Raw genomic sequence first — 21181 nt, 5'->3', positions numbered from 1 at the left:
ATGCATTTTAATCAGAATTGCCATTTTAACTGAATTGTACTTTGTTGCGCCCATTTTAAGAGTACAAAACAGGCGCAACGAGAGGCAGTGTAATGGAACAACATCCTGCGCCTGAAGTATGCCTAAAAGATATCTGGCCTGATATTGAGCCAAGCCATTTTTCAGGCATCCGTAAAATGGGCATGAGGACCCTTACTCAGGTAACGGAGGGGCCCAACACCTGCCGTGGTCCCCCTTCCTGACATTGGATTGCAATGAACGGGGCAGGCTTTGGGTCTACTCTGCTCAGGATTCTTCGCAGCCACCGCAGCCTAAGTAGCAGCTGGCAACAAAAAACAATTTGTTTAATATTACGTTTTTCAAAATCATTATTGTGCAGCTGAGAGGAACAGGAGTGCCCACCCGATTCCACAGAACCGACAATCAGCCCCTCCTCCATTGCCACTTCAATTCCCCTCCCTGCCCCCAGGAACTACAATCGGGGCACTACCCACAAGGCTAGTGGGCTCACATTCATCCATTTAAAATGTGTGAGCTGCCTGTGGAGACACGACAAACACTAATAGCTCACAGATCTAATATAAATAAGGCCCGAGGCCCGATTTCGAACTATCTTCAGACCTTCTCGTTCGGGTGTGCGCTAACAGCCTGCCACTGGTTAAGCGCTCGAAAAGAAGTATACCAATTTTTACCCTGTTATGTCTGGTCTTGGTTTCCCTCCAACCCTTGTTGTTTTTTGCTTTATAGTCGAGGTGAAAATATGTTTCTACTCCATGAACAGCTTCAGCCCTCTTTGCGAAGCCAGACACTTTTAAAAATATAATTTCATAATGGTTCTCTTTTTTTTATTGCATAGATTACTGTATCATACACATATTTGATGTATAACACTGAACAACGGCAGATTAAATTTAATGTAGACAAGTGTAAAATGCGACACATAGGAAAGAAAAATAAGTGAGATGATTACCCCATGAATAGTGGTGAAACAGCTAAGGATGAAGCTGAAACAAACCTAGGAGTTTTAATAGACACGACACAAAACATGTCTAGCTAATGCAGAACAGCAATCAATGAAGCCAATAGGATGATTAACTACATAATCAAAACAATAGAATATAAGTCAGAGGAGGTGTATACGTTTGGTCAGATCACAGTTCGAATAGTTCTGATCATTAAGAGAGGCATCCAGCATCAAGGGCAGTGAGAGAAGAGCGACAAGGCTGGTCTCCTCTGTCCAGGGTCTCAGTTAAGAAGAAAGAATGGAGAGACTTTAGCTTTCCAGCCCAGAAAGGAGGTGTCTGAGAGACAGATTTCTTTTACTCGGTTAAGGATATAGAAAAGGTTAACCCAGAATTATTCAAATCAAACTTCAGGAGTAAGAAATAAATTTCTTGATCTCAGGATGTTCCAAAGCTCTTTGCAGCCAATTAAGTACTTTTGAAGTGTAGTCACTGTTGTAATGTGGGAAACATGGCAGCCAATTTGCACACAGGATGGTCCCAGAAACAACAATATAATAATGACCAGATAATCTGTTTTAGTGATGTTCGTTGCAGGATAAATATTGGCTAGGACATCGTGGAGAATTCCTCTGCTCTTCAAAACTGTGCCATGAGAACTTTCATGTCCACCTGAGAGAGCAGGCGTGGCCTTGACTTACTGTCTCATCTGATAGATGACACCTCTGACAGTGCAGCACTCCACTGAAGTGTGAGCCTAGATTTTATGCTCAAGTCTATGGAATGGGACTTAAACTCACAATCTTCTGACTCAAAGGCAAGCATGCTACCACTGAGCCACGGCTAACCACAAAAAGTGATCAACATGTGAAATAAACTTATAGATAGTGTAATGGATGTGAAAACCCTGGAATACTTAAGAAACAATCAGGTGCTACAATGGAAGGACATTAGGATCTTTATGGATGGATGCATTAAAATGGGCTGAATGACCTTTCTCAACTGTAATTATCCTGTGAAATTGTATTGTAAGGCCTGTTTCTGGGATATTCCTGTGAATTTTCAAACTCCCATCCCCTAACATCCATGCATTACCAGTCCCAACTCTCAACTGTAGCCTGACCAGGTCCCATACTTCTGTCCAGAGCTAACCCAGATGCCTGTTTATTGTTTAAGTGCACATACTGCCAGACCCATGCCCACCACGATAGTTCCACAAGAATACACCAGGATAGATTGAAATTGTTAACACAATTATGCAAATTATGTCATGTATATATGCTTGGTTTTATTATCCACCAGGTGGCGCCACTGTCGGAGGTCATTGGGCTGTGCACAAGTGTGTGCGGCCCAGGTATAAAAGGCCAGCCATCTCGTAATGTAATCACTTTGGGACCTAATAAACAGGTTTGGCCTTTTTGGAGTTTACAGTATTCAGTCTATTGAGTTATTGCATACACAACATTTGGCGATGAGGTAATAAGAACCTACGTATACAAAAATGAGCACAATTGGAATTCTGGAGCAATTCATGGAGGGAGAAGATTGGGCAGACTTTGTAGCCCGCTTCAACCAATACTTCATGGCCAACAAAATGGAGAAAGAGGCAGACGCAGTTCGGTGCCAGGCGCTCCTCCTCACGGTTTGCGGTCTGAAAATCTATGGACTCATAAAGAATCTCCTCTTGCCCTTAAGTCCAACCGACAAGGGCTATGAAACATTGTGTGTTCTGGTATGTGACCATCTCAAACCAGATAAAGACATCATCATCTCAAGATATCGATTCTATACGCATGTTCGTTCTGAGGGCCAGGATGTATCGGAATTCGTTGCCGACCTAAGACGTCTAGCTGGATCGTGTAAGTTCGATACTGCATTGGCAGACATACTGCAGGACTTCTTTGTAATCGGCATCAACTATGAGGTGATCCTGCATAAGCTACTGGTGGCGGAGACGTTGCATTTGAGCAAGGCCATCACGCTTGCCCAATCATGCATGACAACGGACAAAAGCTTAAAGCAGATATCATTCAAAAATCGGAACTCGGCAAGTAATGTAAACAAGATAGTGTCATCATTTTGCAGAGCTGCATCTGGCAGGGCCTACCCGAATGCATATGCGAAATCTGTGGCTGCTCAAAGTCTGCCAACGGGAATGAATCTGATATCACCGTGTTGGCATTGTGGGGGAAATCATCAGCATCATCAGTGTCGTTTTAAACTGTATATTTGTAAAGGTTGTTCGAGAGTGGGACATCTCCAGCGCATGTGTCCGCAACTGAGCAAGCGTGCTGTGACACACCACGTGGAGGATGATGACCAGTCTAGTGCGGATCCAGATATGCAATCCGAGATACCAGAGAAGGAAGTGTATGGAATATATTTGTTCCTAAAAAAGAGCCAACCGATAATGATTAATGTAAAACTTAATGGTGTGCCGGTATCGATGGAATTGGACACGGGTGTGAGTCAATCAATAATGAGCCAGAGGACATTTGACAGGCTGTACGATACTAAGGCTGTGAGGCCTAAGCTGAGTCCAGTCAATGCCAAGTTGCGTAAGTACACTAAAGAACTCATAACGGTGATTGGCAGTGCAGTAATCAAGGTGTCGTATGATGGTGCAGTTCACGATTTACCGTTATGGATTGTTCCAGGCAATGGTCCAAGGCTGTTCGGCAGGAAATGGATAGAAAAAATCAAATGGAACTGGAACGAGATCAAAGCATTGCCATCGGAGAAAGATACTCCATCTGCTCAAGTGCTCAGCAAGTTCCCCTCGCTGTTTGAACCAGGCATCAGCAATTTCACGGGAGCCAAGGTGCAGATCCACGTCGACTCGGATGCAAGACCCGTCCATCGTAAACATAGAAACATAGAAACATAGAAAATAGGTGCAGGAGTAGGCCATTTGGCCCTTCGAGCCTGCACCGCCATTCAATAAGATCATAGCTGATCATTCCTTCAGTACCCCCTTCCTGCTTTTTCTCCATATCCCTTGATCCCTTTAACCGTAAGGGCCATATCTAACTCCCTCTTGAATATATCCAATGAACTGGCATTAACAACTCTCTGCGGTAGGGAATTCCACAGGTTAACAACTCTCTGAGTGAAGAAGTTTCTCCTCATCTCTGTCCTAAATGGCCTACCGCTGATCCTTCGACTATGCCCCCTGGTTCTGGACTTCCCCAACATCGGGAACATTCTTCTCACATATAACGAGTCCAGTCCTGTCAGAATCTTATACGTTTCTGTGAGATTCCCTCTCAGCCTTCTAAACTCCAGTGAATAAAGGCCTGGTTGATCCAGTCTCTCGTCATATGACAGTCCAGCCATCCCTGGAATCAGTCTGGTGAACCTTCGCTGCACTCTCTCAATAGCAAGAACGTCCTTCCTCAAATTAGGAGAGAACAACTGAACACAATATTCCAGGTGAGGCCTCACTAAGGCTCTGTACAACTGCAGTAAGACCTCCCTGCTGCTATACTCAAATCCCCTAGCTATGAAGGCCAACATACCATTTGCCTTCTTCACCACCTGCTGTACCTGCATGCCCACTTTCAGTGACTGATGAACTATGACATCCAGGTCTCGTTGCACCTCCCCTTTTCCTAATCTGCCGCCATTCAGATAATATTCTAACTTCGTGTTTTTGCCCCCAAAATGGATAACCTCACATTTATCCACATTATACTGCATCTGCCATGCATTTGCCCACTCACTTAACCTATCCAAGTCACCCTGCAGCCTCTTAGCGTCCTCCTCACAGCTCACACCGCCACGCAGTTTAGTGTCATCCGCAAACTTGGAGATATTACACTCAATTCCTTCATCTAAATCGTTAATGTATATTGTAAAGAGCTGGGGTCCCAGCACTGAGCCCTGCGGCACTGCACTAGTCACTGCCTGCCATTCTGAAAAGGACTCGTTTATCCCGACTCTCTGCTTCCTGTCTGCCAATCAGTTCTCTGTCCACGTCAGTAGATTACCCCCAATACCATGCGCTTTGATTTTGCACATCAATCTCTTGTGCGGGACCTTGTCAAAAGCCTTTTGAAAGTCCAAATATACCATATCCACTGGTTCTCCCTTGTCCACTCTGATAGGTACATCCTCAAAAAATTCCAGAAGTTTGGTCAAGCATGATTTCCCTTTCATAAATCCATGCTGACTTGGTCCGATCCTGTCTCTGCTTTCCAAATGCGCTGCTATTTAATCCTTAATGATTGATTCCAACATTTTCCCCACTAATGATGTCAGGCTAATCGGTCTATAATTTCCCATTTTCTCTCCCTCCTTTTTTAAAAAGTGGTGTTACATTAGCTACCCTCCAGTCCACATGAACTGATCCAGAGTCGATAGACTGTTGGAAAATGATCACCAATGCATCCACTATTTCTAGGGCCACTTCCTTAAGTACTGTGGGATGCAGACTATCAGTCCCCGGCGATTTATCGGCCTTCAATCCCATCAATTTCCCTAACAAAATTTCCCGGCGAATAAGGATATCCTTCAGTTCCTCCTTCTCACTCGACCCACTTTCCCCTAGTACATTAGGAAGGTTATTTGTGTTTTCCTTCGTGAAGACAGAACCGAAGTATTGGCTCAATTGGTCTGCCATTTCTTTGTTCTCCATTATAAATTCACCTGAATTCGACAGCAAGGGACCTACATTTGTCTTCACTAATCTTTTTCTCTTCACATATTTATCGAAGCTTTTGCAGTCAGTTTTCATGTTCCCTGCTAGCTTCCTCTCGTACTCTATTTTCCTCCTCTTAATTAAACCCTTAGTCCTCCTCTGTTGAATTCAAAATTTCTCCCAGTCCTCAGGTTTGTTGCTTTTTTTAGCCAATTTATATGCCTCTTCCTTGGCTTTAACACTCCTTAATTTCCCTTGTTAGCCATGGTTGAGCCACCTTCCCTGTTTTATTTTTACTCCAGACAGGAATGCACAATTGCTGAGGTTCATCCATATGATCTTTAAATGTTTTCCATTGCTTATCCACCGTCAACCATTTAAGTATCCTTTGCCAGTCTATTCTAGCCAATTTACGCCTCATACCGTCGAAGTTACCTTTCCTTAAGTTCAGGACCCTAGTTTCCGAATTATCTTTGTCACTCTCCATCTTAATAAGGAATTCTACCATAGTATGGTCACTCTTCCCCAAGGGGCCTCGCACAACAAGATTGCTAATTAGTCCCTTCTCATTACACATCACCCAGTCTCGGATGGCCAGCTCTCTGGTTGGTTCCTCGACATAAAGCTCGGGCAGTTCCGTACATGATGAGAGATAAGGGCGAAATCGAACTGGACAGATTCCAGCGTGAAGTGATCATATCACCAGTCGAATTTAACGAATGGGCCAGCCCCATTGTTCCCGTGTTGAAAAGTGATGGCACTGTCAGGATTTGTGGAGACTACAAGATTGCAATCAACCGAGTTTCAAAACAGATTCAATACCTGTTACCGAAGGCTAATGACCTGTTGCAATGCTCGCCAGGGGGAAGTCGTTCACAAAACTGGATCTGACGTCGGCCTACATGACACAGGAGCTGGTCGACACGTCAAAGAAACTTACGTGCATCAACACTCATAAAGGGCTGTTTACCTACAACAGGTGCCCTTTTGGAATTCACTCAGCTGCAGCCATATTTCAGAGGAACATGGAGAGTCTACTAAAATCCGTCCCCAGAACCGTCATGTTCCAAGATGACATACTGGTCACAGGTCATGACTCCGCCGAACATCTGAACAACCTGGAAGAGGTTCTACCTCGTCTGGACAAAGTGGGACTCAGACTGAAATGCTCGAAGTGCGTCTTCATGGCACTGGAAGTAGAATTCCTGGGGAGGAAAATTGCTGCTGACAATATTCGGCCTATGGACTCGAAAACCAAGGCTACCAAAAATGTACCCAAGCCTCAGAATGTGATGGAGCTGCGTTCGTTCTTTGGTCTACTCAACTACTTCGGTAATTTCTTACCTAGATTGAGCACCTTATTAGAGCCACTGTACATGCTGCTCAGAAAAGGCGACAACTGGGTTTGGGATGCGTCTCAAGGTAGAGCTATTGAGAAAGCTACTAATCTGCTTTGCTCTAACAAGCTGCTGGTACATTATGATCTTTGTAAGCGTCTAGTATTGACCTGTGATGCTTCCACATATAGAGTTGGTTGCGTGCTCCAACAAGCTAATGAGTTGGGCACATTATAACCTGTTGCATATGCTTCAAAAAGTTTGTCAAAGGCAGAAAGAGCCTACAGCATAGTAGAGAAAGAAGCATTAGCCTGTGTGTATGGGGTTAAAAAGATGCATCAGTACTTGTTGGTCTTCGGTTTGAACTGGAAACAGATCACAAGCCACTCATTTCATTGTTTTCGGAAAACAAAGGTATCAATACCAATGTATCGTCCTGCATCCAGAGGTCGGCGTTGACATTATCTGCCTATGATTATGTCATTTGGCATAGACCTGGCACTGAGAATTGTGCCGATGCATTGAGCCGTCTGCCATTGTCCACACCAGAGATGGAAACGCCCAACCGACAGATCTACTGTTAATCATGATGCTTTTGAAAATGAAGGAACCCCTGTCATGGCCCAATAAGTTAAGACCTGGATTAGCCGGGACCCGATATTATCGGTTGTGAAACGTTGTATCCTTAGTGGTGATTGGTCTGCCATACCCAAGCAAATATGTGAGGAGACCAAACCTTACATCCGTTGCAAAGAGGAACTATCCATTCAATCAGATTGTATACTGTGGGGTAATCGTGTTGTTATGCCCAAGAAAGGGAGAGAGAAATTTGTGCATGATCTACATAGCACGCATCCCGGTATTGTCATGATGAAACCCATTGCCAAGTCTCATGTATGGTGGCCTGGAATTGACTCTGATCAATCATGTGTGCATCAGTGCAACACTTGCATGCAGCTTAGTAAAGCACCAGCGGGATCGCTGCTGAGTCTGTGGTCGTGGCCGTTTAAACCATGGTCCAGGATCCACATCGACTTTGCAGGTCCCTTCCTGGGAAAGATGTTCTTAGTTGTGGTGGATGCTTATTCCAAGCAGATAGAGTGTACATTCATGTCATCCAGCACATCCACAGCTACCATTGAGAGCCTTCGTGTCATGTTTGCTACTCATGGTCTGCCTGACAGCGTTGTAAGCGACAATGGATCTTGCTTCACCAGTATGGTTTTTAAAGAGTTCATGAAACTCTATGATATCAAACATGTGAGGTCAGCACCATTCAAACCCGCATCGAATGGACAAGCAGAGCGTGCTGTCCAAACCATCAAGCAGAGTATGAAACGTGTAATTCAAGGTTCACTGCAAACTCGCTTGTCACGCATATTGCTTAGTTACAGGACAAGAGCCCATTGCTTACCAGGGTCTCCCCTGCTGAACTATTGATGAAGAGAGTTCTCAAGACCAGGCTCTCTCTCGTCCATCCTGACTTGAATAATCATGTCCAATACAGACGTCAAAGTCAGCAAGGGTATCATGCTCGCGCTACTGTGTCACGTGACATTTCTATCAATGATCCTGTGTATGTACTGAATTATGGTCAAGGTCCCAAATGGATCGCCGGTACTGTTACGGCCAAGGATGGTAACAGAGTGTTTATTGTTAAGCTCAAGAATGGGCAGACATGCAGGAAACATGTCGATCAGATAAAGCTGCAGCACACGGATGAACAGGAACAGTCTGAAGAAGACACAATCAGTGACCAACCAACCTACCCTCAGTCATCAGAGGATTCCACTGTCATCAATGAATCTGGACTTTCAATCACTGACATAGTCAATGAATCTGGACTTTCAATCCCTGACGTGGTCACTGCCACTCTTATCAGATCGGCTACCCAGCCCCCAGTCATAACAGACTCGGAATGCTCACCCAAGGCTGGAGTTGAACTGAGACATTCACTCGGGAGCGGAAAGCTCTGGACCATCTCAATTTGTAAAAAGACCGTTACTAATATCCTAAAGGGGGATATTGTCATGTATGTATGCTTGGATTTACTAGTCACCAGGTGGCGCCACTGTCGGAGGTCATTGGGCTGTGCGCACGTGTGTGTGGCCCAGCTATAAAAAGCCAGCCATCTTATAATGTAATCACTTTGGGCCCTAATAAAATACAGCCAGGTTTATACCTGTTTGGTGGTTACAGTATTCAGTCTATTGAGTTATTGCATACACAATTACAAAATGTTCTGACCATTTCACTGTGATACTGCATGTCCAAATTGTAAATTCTCTGACAAATTTCTCTTATTGGGCTAATACAAAGCATATGAGCTAAATGGACAGTTATTATAGTTGTGTAAGACAACCAGTTGGATCATTGTTAATAGCGAAACAAATGATTGATAATCTATTGTAGGTGTATCATTTTAATTATGCTTGTAGATAACACCCTGATCTGGAGTGGTTACTGTGTAGACAAATTCTTGCCAGGTCTTTTCACAGAAAGGTTCACAGCTCTCAGAGATGGTGAAACCCATTGCAGAAAAATTAAATGACCCTTTGATATCACTGTTTAATGAATTTTCTTTGTAGACTTAGATTCTAGATTCTATGTATTTATTGATTGAAGAATTTGATATGTTAAAAATTATGCTACAAATATGTACAATTAATTTACAAAGGGTCCTATCCAAAACCTGTTAATCTATTGTTCTCTTTCAGATGCTGACTGATCTGCTATATATTTCTGGCAATTTCTGTTTTTATTTCAGATTACCAGCATTCACGTTTTATTTATATTTATCTATTTAATCTACCTACCATAGCTTCATTAAAATCAAGAAATTAAGACTGTAGTTATACTGCATCTATCAACCTGAGATTGATACCTGCTGGCTGCAATGTGCAGTCGGCAGTCTTTTTATACTGCAGACCGATCTCAGTCTGATCAGTACTGTGCTGTTACAACTATGGTGCTCTACATATGTGTGTTTCAAAACATGAGTAGCCCTCTGCAGTTAGGTTTTAATGTTAAGAGAGTGTTGAGGTGGGGGGTGTCAACCTTTTGACCTAATATTAAAACCTAATATTAAAACCATCCTGTGCAAAGTTTCCAGGAGATCCAATGGATTATCTAGTCACTTTTAAACTGAGGAGTGGAGTTATAACCGCAGCTAATGCAAACTTGAAGCAATGTGAGGATGCCTTGTGGGAGGTGGGTCTCACACCACTCGGCTTTAGTACACGTGATGTCAGATGGCCTGACAGCCACATTATACTGCTACTTTCTGCATCAAGACTAACCTCAACCTACTTCACGTCAATGCAAAAGTGCAGTATAATTCCACCCTAAACTACTACGGTTTAAACCCTGAAGAGTTAAAAAGAATCAACCTTGTTGTTCCCCTCTCTTTGGGTTTGTGCCATAGTTACAGCTGCCTTAGTTCCCCAAAAACCTTAAATTCTTATAAATTTGTGTTATTAATAATCATCCTATGCAAGATTTGTTCAAAGTCTCTTTCTCTGGCTGTATGTGTCTGTCAATTTTTCTTCCAGTCTCATCTGTTCAATAATTTATATAGATCAGCTCTCATAATCAGCAGTTCAGATCTAAAGGGGGATTTTTCTGGATCCCCTGGGTGCAGCAAATATTTGGAAAATCGATTGGGTCAGAGCACATGTCTGTAAAGGAATCCACCCAATTTCCCTCCTATTTAAATTAATGAAGGAAAATCGTGTGGGTTCCTATACGTGCATACCCTCCGGCCTGATTTTCTGGTTCTTACTGCGTCCAGTGTGCTTGGACACAGATGCAAGAAAGTTTCCCCTCTAGTCTTAACCATTTCACTGCCATGTGGACTTAACAGCAACTCGAATTCTGCAGCAATCTGTAAAATAGAGATCTGCATAACTGCATGAAAGCATGGTCTTCACAACAGTAAAATATTTCAGTTGTACTGTACAAGCTATTTTCATGAAATGATCCAATCCATCTATCTGTCTATTTATCAATCTGGTATGTTGCTCTGTGATTTTCATATGCACATATATGCATGCAGACTAATGTCTGTGTAGAAATAGCCCACACAGTAATTTAGAGCGAGCAGGTTAAATGTTCATGTGTGAACTTTGTTGATGGGAATATCTGCTCTTGTACGTGGTAATTGTCCTGCCAGCACATACTGTGGGGTAGATCTTGACTTTGTGCGATAGTGTAAAACAGGTGATAGCGAATTGGTAGCCAGTTTTACATAGAATCATACAGCACAGGAGGTGGGCGTTTGGCCCATCGTGCCTGTGCCGACTCTTTGCAACGAGCCAACTATCCCCACTTCCCTGCACTTGCCCCATAGACCTGAAAATTTGGAATAACATTTGAATTGACGTTAGGTGGGTTTGTAAGCAGATTTTACACATAGTACCACATATCTCCTGATTTTTATTTCCAATTGGCAGCAACTTCGTTGGAAAAGAAATCGGGCGGCATGCAAAGCAGGCTGCCAATTTGCCTTTGCTTGTTTTGCCCTGCTGCCCAAGACAAAATTTATGCCACACAATCTTTTAAAATCAAAATTTGTGTGACTAAATACTATCTCCTGATTTACCTCCTCTTCTCTCCTGCTCTTTTCACACCTGCATCTTGGCCCATAAACCTAGATTTCTCAATTAAAATAAGGCTGGACAGATGGATATGGTCACCTCATAAAAATAAGCTGCATGGTGTAACATAAAGGAAAATGTTCTGGCTCCACCCTCAGAGCAGCCCAGTTTCAGGAAGGGGTCCAAAGACAGACGATAGGCCCCTTATTAACATCTGCATGTGGCCTAATGCCTGTTTTTGGTGGTCGTCGGGGGGTCTGAAAAATCTCACGACCCAATATGGGGTTGGACGTAGTTCAGCCGTTTTTGTGGTGTGGGACATAACCCCGCGTGATTGGTCCTTTTGATCCCCGATTTCTGCCTGAAACTGGGTGCAACCAGGTCCAACTTCTACTTCAAAGTCCTCATGATCTGCTATAATGAGGTCACATTACATGAAAAAAATGTTTCTAGTCGACCGAGCAAGGAGGGTATATGGGTAATTTTACAAATACATAGAAACATAGAAACATAGAAAATAGGTGCAGGAGTAGGCCATTCAGCCCTTCTAGCCTGCACCGCCATTCAATGAGTTCATGGCTGAACATGCAACTTCAGTACCCCCTTCCTGCTTTCTCGCCATACCCCTTGATCCCCCTAGTAGTAAGGACTTCATCTAACTCCTTTTTGAATATATTTAGTGAATTGGCCTCAACTACTTTCTGTGGTAGAGAATTCCACAGGTTCACCACTCTCTGGGTGAAGAAGTTTCTCCTCATCTCGGTCCTAAATGGCTTACCCCTTATCCTTAGACTGTGACCCCTGGTTCTGGACTTCCCCAACATTGGGAACATTCTTCCTGCATCTAACCTGTCTAAACCCGTCAGAATTTTAAACGTTTCTATGAGGTCCCTTCTCATTCTTCTGAACTCCAGTGGATACAAGCCCAGTTGATCCAGTCTTTCTTGATAGGTCAGTCCCACCATCCCGGGAATCAGTCTGGTGAATCTTCGCTGCACTCCCTCAATAGCAAGAATGTCCTTCCTCAAGTTAGGAGACCAAAACTGTACACAATACTCCAGGTGTGGCCTCACCAAGGCCCTGTACAACTGTAGCAACACCTCCCTGCCCCTGTACGCAAATCCCCTCGCTATGAAGGCCAACATGCCATTTGCTTTCTTAACCGCCTGCTGTATCTGCATGCTAACCTTCAATGACTGATGTACCATGACACCCAGGTCTCGTTGCACCGCCCCTTTTCCTAATCTGTCACGAATGCACAGTGTTGCTTGTTCGGAGCACAATTTCTTAAAACGGAGTGACTCCTGCCAATGAACCGGAAGCTGATTTCAATGACCGGAAGCTGCGCAGAAGCATCTGCGCGTTAATCTAGAAATTTCGATGATGTCTCTGCTTGCCCCGCTTCCTGTTCCCGACATTTCTGCCCCACTCCCTGTTCCCGACATTTCATCCCGTTCCATTTTCTTGACCTTTCAGCCCTGCTCAATTTTCCCGACATTTCAGCCCCACTCCGTATCCCAACATTTCAGCCCCACTCCGTATCCCAACATTTCAGCCCCACTCCGTATCCCAACATTTCAGCCCCACTCCGTATCCCAACATTTCAGCCCCGCTCCGTTTTCCCGACATTTCAGCCCCGCTCCGTTTTCTGCTGTCAATCAAAGTGATGCCTTCACTATGCAGCTCAGTGGCTTAGAGCCTTTCTCTCTCGGTCAAAGGGGGAAAAAAGCTGGGAGCCGGTTCAGTGGGAATTTATCTGGCTGACTGAAACCGAGTAAAGCCGCTTCCTACTCCAACCATCGGAATAATGTCGACTTTCTCCTCAGCAAGAGAAAAGCACGTTGTCCTCCCTCCCTCTCACCTCACCCGCCCATGGCCCCCTTCACCCCTAAAACAAAGGACACCGTGGCCTAAAGAGAGAGACTCACACGAAACCACCTCACTCAGCAAAAAAAATGAACCTCCAAACTTTCTCCCAACAGTTTTTTTTCAAATTGGAACCACCACAAAAACACTGAAACTGCGCATGTGCAACTACTTCCGGTTCATTGGCAGCAGTCACGTCCTTCTTAAAATTACTCCCATAGCTTTCCACCATGCGGGCAGTAATACAGAACTCCACTATCTAATGAGCTATGTTGATAGGGAGATCTCTATTACGATGTAGTGAAATTGTTGCTCTGTGAGGTATTTGCTGATTTGAATTGATATAGTTAAAGAGCTGATATGTGACTGTAATCAAAGAGCAAAACAAATATTTACTGCACTTCAACAATATGCTGAAGATACCTGTTTTTAATTGCGTTTTTTTTCCAAAATGACCCTATTCTGGCTTCAAATCATGCATCAGAATAAAGCTGTAATTTTCATTCACCAATATGATGAATCATTTGTTTTAATTGCAAGCACCAAACTGCGTAGTCGGCTGATTATGACAATATTTTCACCCACTACTCCTTAGTTAATCTATCGCATTTCATCAAAACAATGTAGTATGCTGTAAAAATAAATTTAACAAATGGTTGGTGATGGACTGTTTGGGACTGCATGTAACTTTATCATGCATTCCCATCCATTATTTTCTATATAATATACAAATATTGACTGTTTTTTAAAGGTTATAGCGTCAAAATATTCCCTAGCAGATTTTAAAATGTCCTAATATGGATTTTTACCCAGTCCAAAAAGGCATTATTAACTTATGGGATGTTGCGACACAATAACCATCAAAAACAGTGGCTATTTGTGTAATATATAATTTTTAAGATGTCAGTAAAAGGTTCCATCTTTACTTTTCCAGACTGAACTACATCCGGGAATACAGGCAGATAAAGGAGGGTTCATCTGGAAAGATAGGTGGATAACCCTTATATGTTTTTATGTTGTTGTTAAAGGGTTATCTTCTATTATTTTATCAAAATTACCATTATGCATGTCGAATTATGTGTTTACAATATTGTACCATGCCAGCATTTATCTTTGTTTTGTTTAATAGGAAAGAAGAACTCACTCCTTCTACATAAGGTCCAAAGAGATCTGAACACTGGTGTTTTTGATAACCAAGAGACTGAACTTCTCAAAAAGATGGTGAAGCAAGACCGGGAAATGGTGCAATTCATGGAAGCACCCCTTAGCTCATCATTTGGAATATTTCCTCCCTTCTCTGGCAACTCAGTCATCAGAGCTTCTATGCAGTCACAACCACCAAATATAGCTCAGTTACATTTTCAGCAGCTTTCTTCACCAAATTTGAATACCTATTCGCCATCGTCTCAGTCACACACAAGACCACCCCAGCTGGTTCAGACTGCAACCAACCAGAATTCACCATCAGCTAGCCCACAGGCAGCGGTGCCATCACCCAGCTCTTTTTCTGCTGTAGTTTCAAGTCCTTCTGTTCAGAGTCCATTGGCAGGCCGAACTTTCCAATATGGTTCACCAAATGTGTCACAGATATCCTTGATGCAACAACAGCAAGCACACAGCCCAACCCAAAGGCGTGATTCTAACAAAAGCACACAGGGTTTGCAAATGAGCAGCCTGAGCAGAGAAGTGAGACCTCTCTCAGCATCTCAGCCCTCTCTGCCTCATGAGGTGACACCATTAATTATCCGACCACAACCATCTTCTGGAGAATCATTAGCAGCAGTGCCTGCACCTGTCTCCACAACGCAAGGTGCAGGACCTCAAGGAGGGATCCGAAGCACTGTTCCTCAAAGAGTGTCCCTCTTCAGGCACATGTCCTCAGGAGCACTACCACCACTTCGAGCGCCACAAGTAGCTTCACCAGCCGCAAAAAGGGAGTCATCTACAGTCTTAAATACAGATACTGATCAAGGAAGACCACGATTTCCCTCTAATTTATGACCCCAAAGGTTTTTGTTCTGTGCCGACCTTGTTAACGTCGTTACTGATATTCTTCACCAATGTACTACAAGTTAACCTAATTGTTCATGAGGATAGTCGTTACCTTTTTCTGACAGATTGGACACTGCTGTCCTCATGACATGCACAGCTCAACGAATGTAAAATATGACAATAAAAGATTATATATCATAATTTTCAGAGTTCTAATTAGTAATTCACCAGTCTTCCTTCCCCATGGATTTTGGACATATTGAATTGTTTTATAAACTCTTGTAAAATAAGAGCAATGTATCATTAACTCAACAACTGGAACAATAATATTGTTGAAACAAAAATCTCTTTGCGTGCACAACAATGCAAATCCAGTTCAGGACTGAGTTTTTAGAAGTATATCAATGCTGCTCCGTAAGCATCACCTACATCATTCAGTGTTTCTTGTTGGAGAGCTACTCATCAAGATATTGTGTCCTTTATCAGCAAAGCATGGAACATCCAATATGTTTTGTAATGAACTTTCAATAAGTAATTCTGTAAATTCTGTTCCAGTATTATTCTGGGTGATATTTCTGCATGTTCATAGATGGACTAAGGACCAAGTTTTAAAAAATCTGACATCTCTGCTAAAATAGACAAGACATTCCTCGTTTTAGCTTCAGTGTTAAATGTATGCTTCGTTTTAATGGATTCAGCTAAAAGAACATTTATCTACGACATGCATATGGACAAAAGAAAACATCCATTTCTTCGATGTTAGTATAAATACAAATTTGCTTATTGTGGTAACTAGGAATTTTTCATTCATGTTCTTTTTTTTCCTTAATTGTATATCATTTAACATTAAGCTTTGAAAAATAATTAATTTGTAGGCCTGGAAGGTAGTTTAAAAAATATTGTCATAGACATGGCATCACTTGACGTCTGTGAATACTGTGCTGTGCAATTTTATTATTGCAATGTCTTATTTCATTAAAATAGTAGTTTTATTGGTTAGATAACATCTACAAAACAGGTTAAACAGATCTTTTTCCTTTATTTTGTTTCTTCGTTTTCATTGTATTTGGTAACATATCTTTTTTATTTAAAATTTGTAGTTCATGTGTTGATTTTAGAAAAAAATCCAAATTTGTTCTGTGTATGATGTCACAAGATACATCATTAAAGACAAGATTTAAAGCCATATTCTCACGTAATTTCATTGATATTTTTAAACTCTCGAATAAAAGTGTATTGATTGTAAATTGCTTCTACATTTTGTTGATTCTGCATTCTATTATCACATTTGTGAAATATTTTTTTTAAATTGCAAGGTCATTGGTCTTAACACTGTTTAGAAGGTCGTGAAAAGTCCTACCACGCATCAGTACGATTTGGTTTTGTATCAAAATTAAATCAGTCCTAAATGACTGATCAGACTGAAAATCACAGACATGTTTATCTCTTTCAAAAAGACTACAGTATTTGTCCGAGTTTTTCCTCTCAAAGATTAAATACTGTAGTTGTGTATGATTTTGTTGAATAATGATACAGCGGACTGAAGTCATGTTTATAATTTCAGTCACTTTGCCTCAGGAGAGAATATGGCTTTAACTTGAAGTATGTTTATCATATGCAGCACAAATGGCTACATATCTTTTTTGGAATGCAAAACACTGATTATTAATAAAGGAATCAAATGGAACAAATAAAGGAAAAGGATTTATTTCACTAGGAAATTGTGTTTTGTGAGGTTCCTTTTTGTGTCTTTGGATTCTTTTAACATTCTTTTGTTTTCCTCTGTATTTATTTCATAAGGATTCTCTTTGCAAAAGACATCCTTAAGCTATTATCTGACTAAATTGTAGTCATTTTATTTACATATACAAAAGAAAGTTAAAAATGTTTTAAAAACATCTCCATCTTGATAATTTCACAGAAAGTTGATAAAAATCCAGAAAGCCAAATGGTTACTGTTTTACTTAAATGTTGATTTTTGGGAAAGGAAGCGGGGGAAATAGAAATTAGCATGGACTGATAAAGCTATCCATGTATCTGTTATAAAACCAGCTTTATGTTTGTCGTAGATGGCAAAAATTAATGTATATATTATTATATGTGCGGAAATTGACTAAGACTGAATAGGATTATCGTAATGTAAAATATAAAAGATATATATATATATATATACATATTCTGAATTCTGGTGTTGACACCATGACCTCTAATAGTTCATCTTTGTATATATTTGCATTAAGATGTGATTATCCTGCACAAGTTCACTGTAGTTCTCCTGTTCATTAACTCCATGTGACAAAACAGTTGATGTTTGGATGTACAGTGTTGGATACTGGTGCTATTGGAAGAAACATTGAATGTAACATTCTTGTTGAAAGACAACCTAGTCAGTGGATGAGCTAAATTATTTTCTTGCTGTCTTTGCTTGTAATGAAACGTTGATGGACATTTGAACATAAAAGGAGCAAAACATTAAAAATCAAACATTATCCAAGTGAGGTGCTAATTAGTGAGGTTCTTCAGCTGCTCATCCTGTGACACTAAAGATTTTTTTTAAATCAGCCAGTTGTCTTGCATGGAAAATCATTACCACACTTAATTGTTTGAGATCAGGCTTGTCCTTTCTCAGGAATAGATTGCCCTTTATTTACTCAGGAATCCATCTCAGATTTCTGTTTGGCCAAGATGTCGAGGCATGCCACATTTAGCTAAGTCCAGACAATTTAAGACAAAGGCGAAACTTTCAACTTTAGTATTGGTGTAAAATGGGCGGTAGCGGATTGGTCACCTTACCTCAAAGGAAAGGAAAATTGGGCAGGGTGTTTAATGGGCAGCGACTACCCGTTTTATGCCCCTGCCAAAGTTGAATGTTTCACCCCAATTGTGCATGGAGTACTGCTGGAGTTTAACTAACTAAAACCATTATATGCCATCAGTAAAATTCCTATTACTTGTCCAGCTAGGACCATTTTACCCATTAGAGCACTGACTTGATGGGAAATCTGGAATTTAATAGAAAGAACCCAAACCAGTCTGACTGGCTTGTCAGCGATTAACAGCAGCCTGCAGTAGTGCGACCTGACTTGCCATGTCTACCTGAGTTTCAATCACCATGCATGTCATCTTGGAGGCAACTTAATCCCAAAGACACCTGCTTGCTTGGTCACTAGTTGGTCATTAGAAAACTTACAAGCAAAGGTGTGAGCTCTCAGGAGATGAACAGCAGGAACTCTTACTGAGCAATATAATGAGCAGCACAAATTACCTTAAAATGTATGAGTGCATTGCCACCAGCCTGTAGATCACAAAATGAAGACACCCACAGAAGTCGCAGTTTCAGCAGCAGTTACCTCTCTCTGCTGGATAAATATTAACATCACTATCCTCCCGGTAATGCCTACCAGCAGTTTTTGTCCCAATTTTTCAGAATTTCCTCATCAGTTATGTGGCAGGTATCAGACAGTGCGATGGAATTCGGTGCAATGGAAGGTCTTCTGCAGTAAAGCTTGTGATCTGCTAGCTATCTTAATTTTTTAGATGCTTAAGTCCAATGGCAGATACCAGGCTTTGATGTTACCATCTGTTTAATCCAGTCCCTTGTGTAAGGAGCTCAAGAAATGTACCTGTAAGAGGCTCATATCTGAGTTTTTGGGATCTCATACTCAAACCTTTCTGTTGCATGCCTAAGAGATTGAAATCATGAAAGTTAACTATTTAGACAAAAATACCTTATACACTATGAGCTTAAGCTGCATTGGAACTTTACTATCATTGAACAGAGACTAAAAAGTCTAGAAAGCTTCTTACTCCTTTTCAGCACAGTCCTGAAGAACTGTGTCTAATTGAAGGTTGCTATCCACTGGAGCCTCCAGTTATTGATAAAAAGCAATTGTTGGGTCTGATACCCCTTATATCCTTTAATTAATACTTTCGAGGTCTCCTTTTAAATTGTGCAGAGCCTTAACATTACATTTGGGAACACCCATGCTCGATATGGCACAGGCTCAATGGACCAGATGGTCTTTACCTGGCCGTTATTGTTCGTGTGTTCGTATATCCACTGGTTAGCCCATTGTTCGAGACTGTGAGCTGAGCATGCTGGATCCCTGAGGAAGTCCATAACAAAATATAATCTGCAAAAAGAAGCACTGCACTTCTTTCAGCTATTCTGAGATTGGCTCTTATGTGCCTTCCAGCACATCATTGATGAAGATATTTGAATAGGATAGTGTCAACTGTTTAATGCTCAAACACAGCAGCTATATGTGCCATGATAACCTGATGAAGCAATTTAAAAATCAAACACATTAATAGTTTCTGGTCTCATAAGGATCTCCCTCATTGTGGTTGGAAATGAACAATTGGGCTTTTGTCATAATCCAGCTCTCCAATCTCAGAAGAGCAGCTCGAAGGTGAGTCAGTAGTTCTTGGTAACTATTTTTCCAACTAATACTATGCTTCTCCTAACCTCCAGCAGCTTTGAAAAATCATTACATCAGCTGCCTTACCACAGCTAGATAATACAGTGTGACGATCACTTCCTACCAGGGGGATGGTTCCTTAAAACCTTCTGTCAACACAGTACACTCTGTCACCTTGCCATCCCTCATGCAGATGGGTCTCTGCTACAGCAGTGCTTTCTAAAGACCTCAGACTGTTGTCACACTTACTGAGGAAATAAATACTTCCATTTATATAGCGCCTTTCATGAACTCAGGACATCCCAAAGACTTTACAGTCAATGAAGTACTTCTGAAGTGTAGTCACTGTTGTAATGTAGGAAAAGTTGCAGCCAATTTGCACATAGTAAGCTCCACAAACAGCAATGTGTTAATGACCAGCTAATCTTTTTTTTGAGTGATGTTGATTGAGGGATAAATACTGGCGAAGACACTGGGATAACTCCCCTGCTCTTCTTCCGAACTAGTTCCATGGGATCTTTTATGTCCACCTGAAAGAATAGACAGGGTCTCAGTTTAATGTCTCATCCAAAAAACGACACCTCCAACAGTGAAACACTCCCTTAGTACTGCACTGGTGTGTCAGCCTACACTAGATCTGTCAGCCATTGGTACCCGAGGAATATTTTCCACCTTGATTGATATTATTTGGCCAATGAAAATACTGATTTAGAATCATTTTTACATTATTATGTTCCGTGCAAATGGTGGAACCCACTCATCCTACTTCGTCTGCCGAATGACTTTCATATTTTTCTATGGCTTAGAAATTGAGCCACTTACAGCCACTCATTTGCATTGCTGTCCGAGCAACAAATGGTGACAAGTATTCTATTGCCCTTCCCTTGTGCAGGACATGGCGGCCGCCATTTTGGTGAGGACCTTCGCTGGCCCTGAATATGTAAATGACATGTAAGAGAGGGTTACATCAGTCAGTGTGCAACACCAACTTAATGGCACCTCTGTGAACTACGATGTTAACACTGAGTTCAGTGCTGGGTCCTAAGCTTGCTATGAAAACCCAGCATTTCGTGTTATGTTCAGAATAACTCCACAAGACTGTATATTGTAAGTTCAAACTGTTGTGACTTTGGTCTCTTTAATGTAACTCCAGAGTGAAGAAGCAGCATGGTAGACTGCCTTTTATACCTGTTTGCCCAGGGTGTGCTGGTGGCCCTTGGGTCTCCCACAGGTGCGCCCTCTGGTGGCAAGTCTTACACATTGGTAATGTTTACATACATAACATCATTTCCCCCTCCCCAAAGTCTTTGATACAAGTTATTTACAAGTTGAGGTGATCCGGGGCTCCGCGTTCCCGGGTTGATCGCCT

General features: G+C 41.8%; 1 protein-coding gene across 1 annotated transcript in view; it reads left to right on the top strand.

Moving 5' to 3' along the window:
• Window positions 1-15541, top strand: part of LOC139231492 (potassium/sodium hyperpolarization-activated cyclic nucleotide-gated channel 1-like) — a 347416-nt gene extending 331875 nt beyond the window's left edge. Inside the window, exon 8 of the mRNA XM_070862514.1 lies at window positions 14529-15541. Within this exon, the coding sequence (XP_070718615.1) occupies window positions 14529-15400 (872 nt within the window). The 3' untranslated portion in view covers window positions 15401-15541. The remainder of the gene's footprint in view (window positions 1-14528) is intronic.
• The last annotated feature ends 5640 nt before the right edge of the window (window positions 15542-21181 follow it).

The sequence above is a fragment of the Pristiophorus japonicus genome, chromosome 2, assembly GCF_044704955.1.
Source record: "Pristiophorus japonicus isolate sPriJap1 chromosome 2, sPriJap1.hap1, whole genome shotgun sequence".
Classification (NCBI taxonomy): Eukaryota; Metazoa; Chordata; class Chondrichthyes; family Pristiophoridae; genus Pristiophorus; species Pristiophorus japonicus.
The sequence above is the reverse complement of the archived record's forward strand: the minus strand, read 5'-3'. Positions and strand labels throughout refer to the sequence as shown.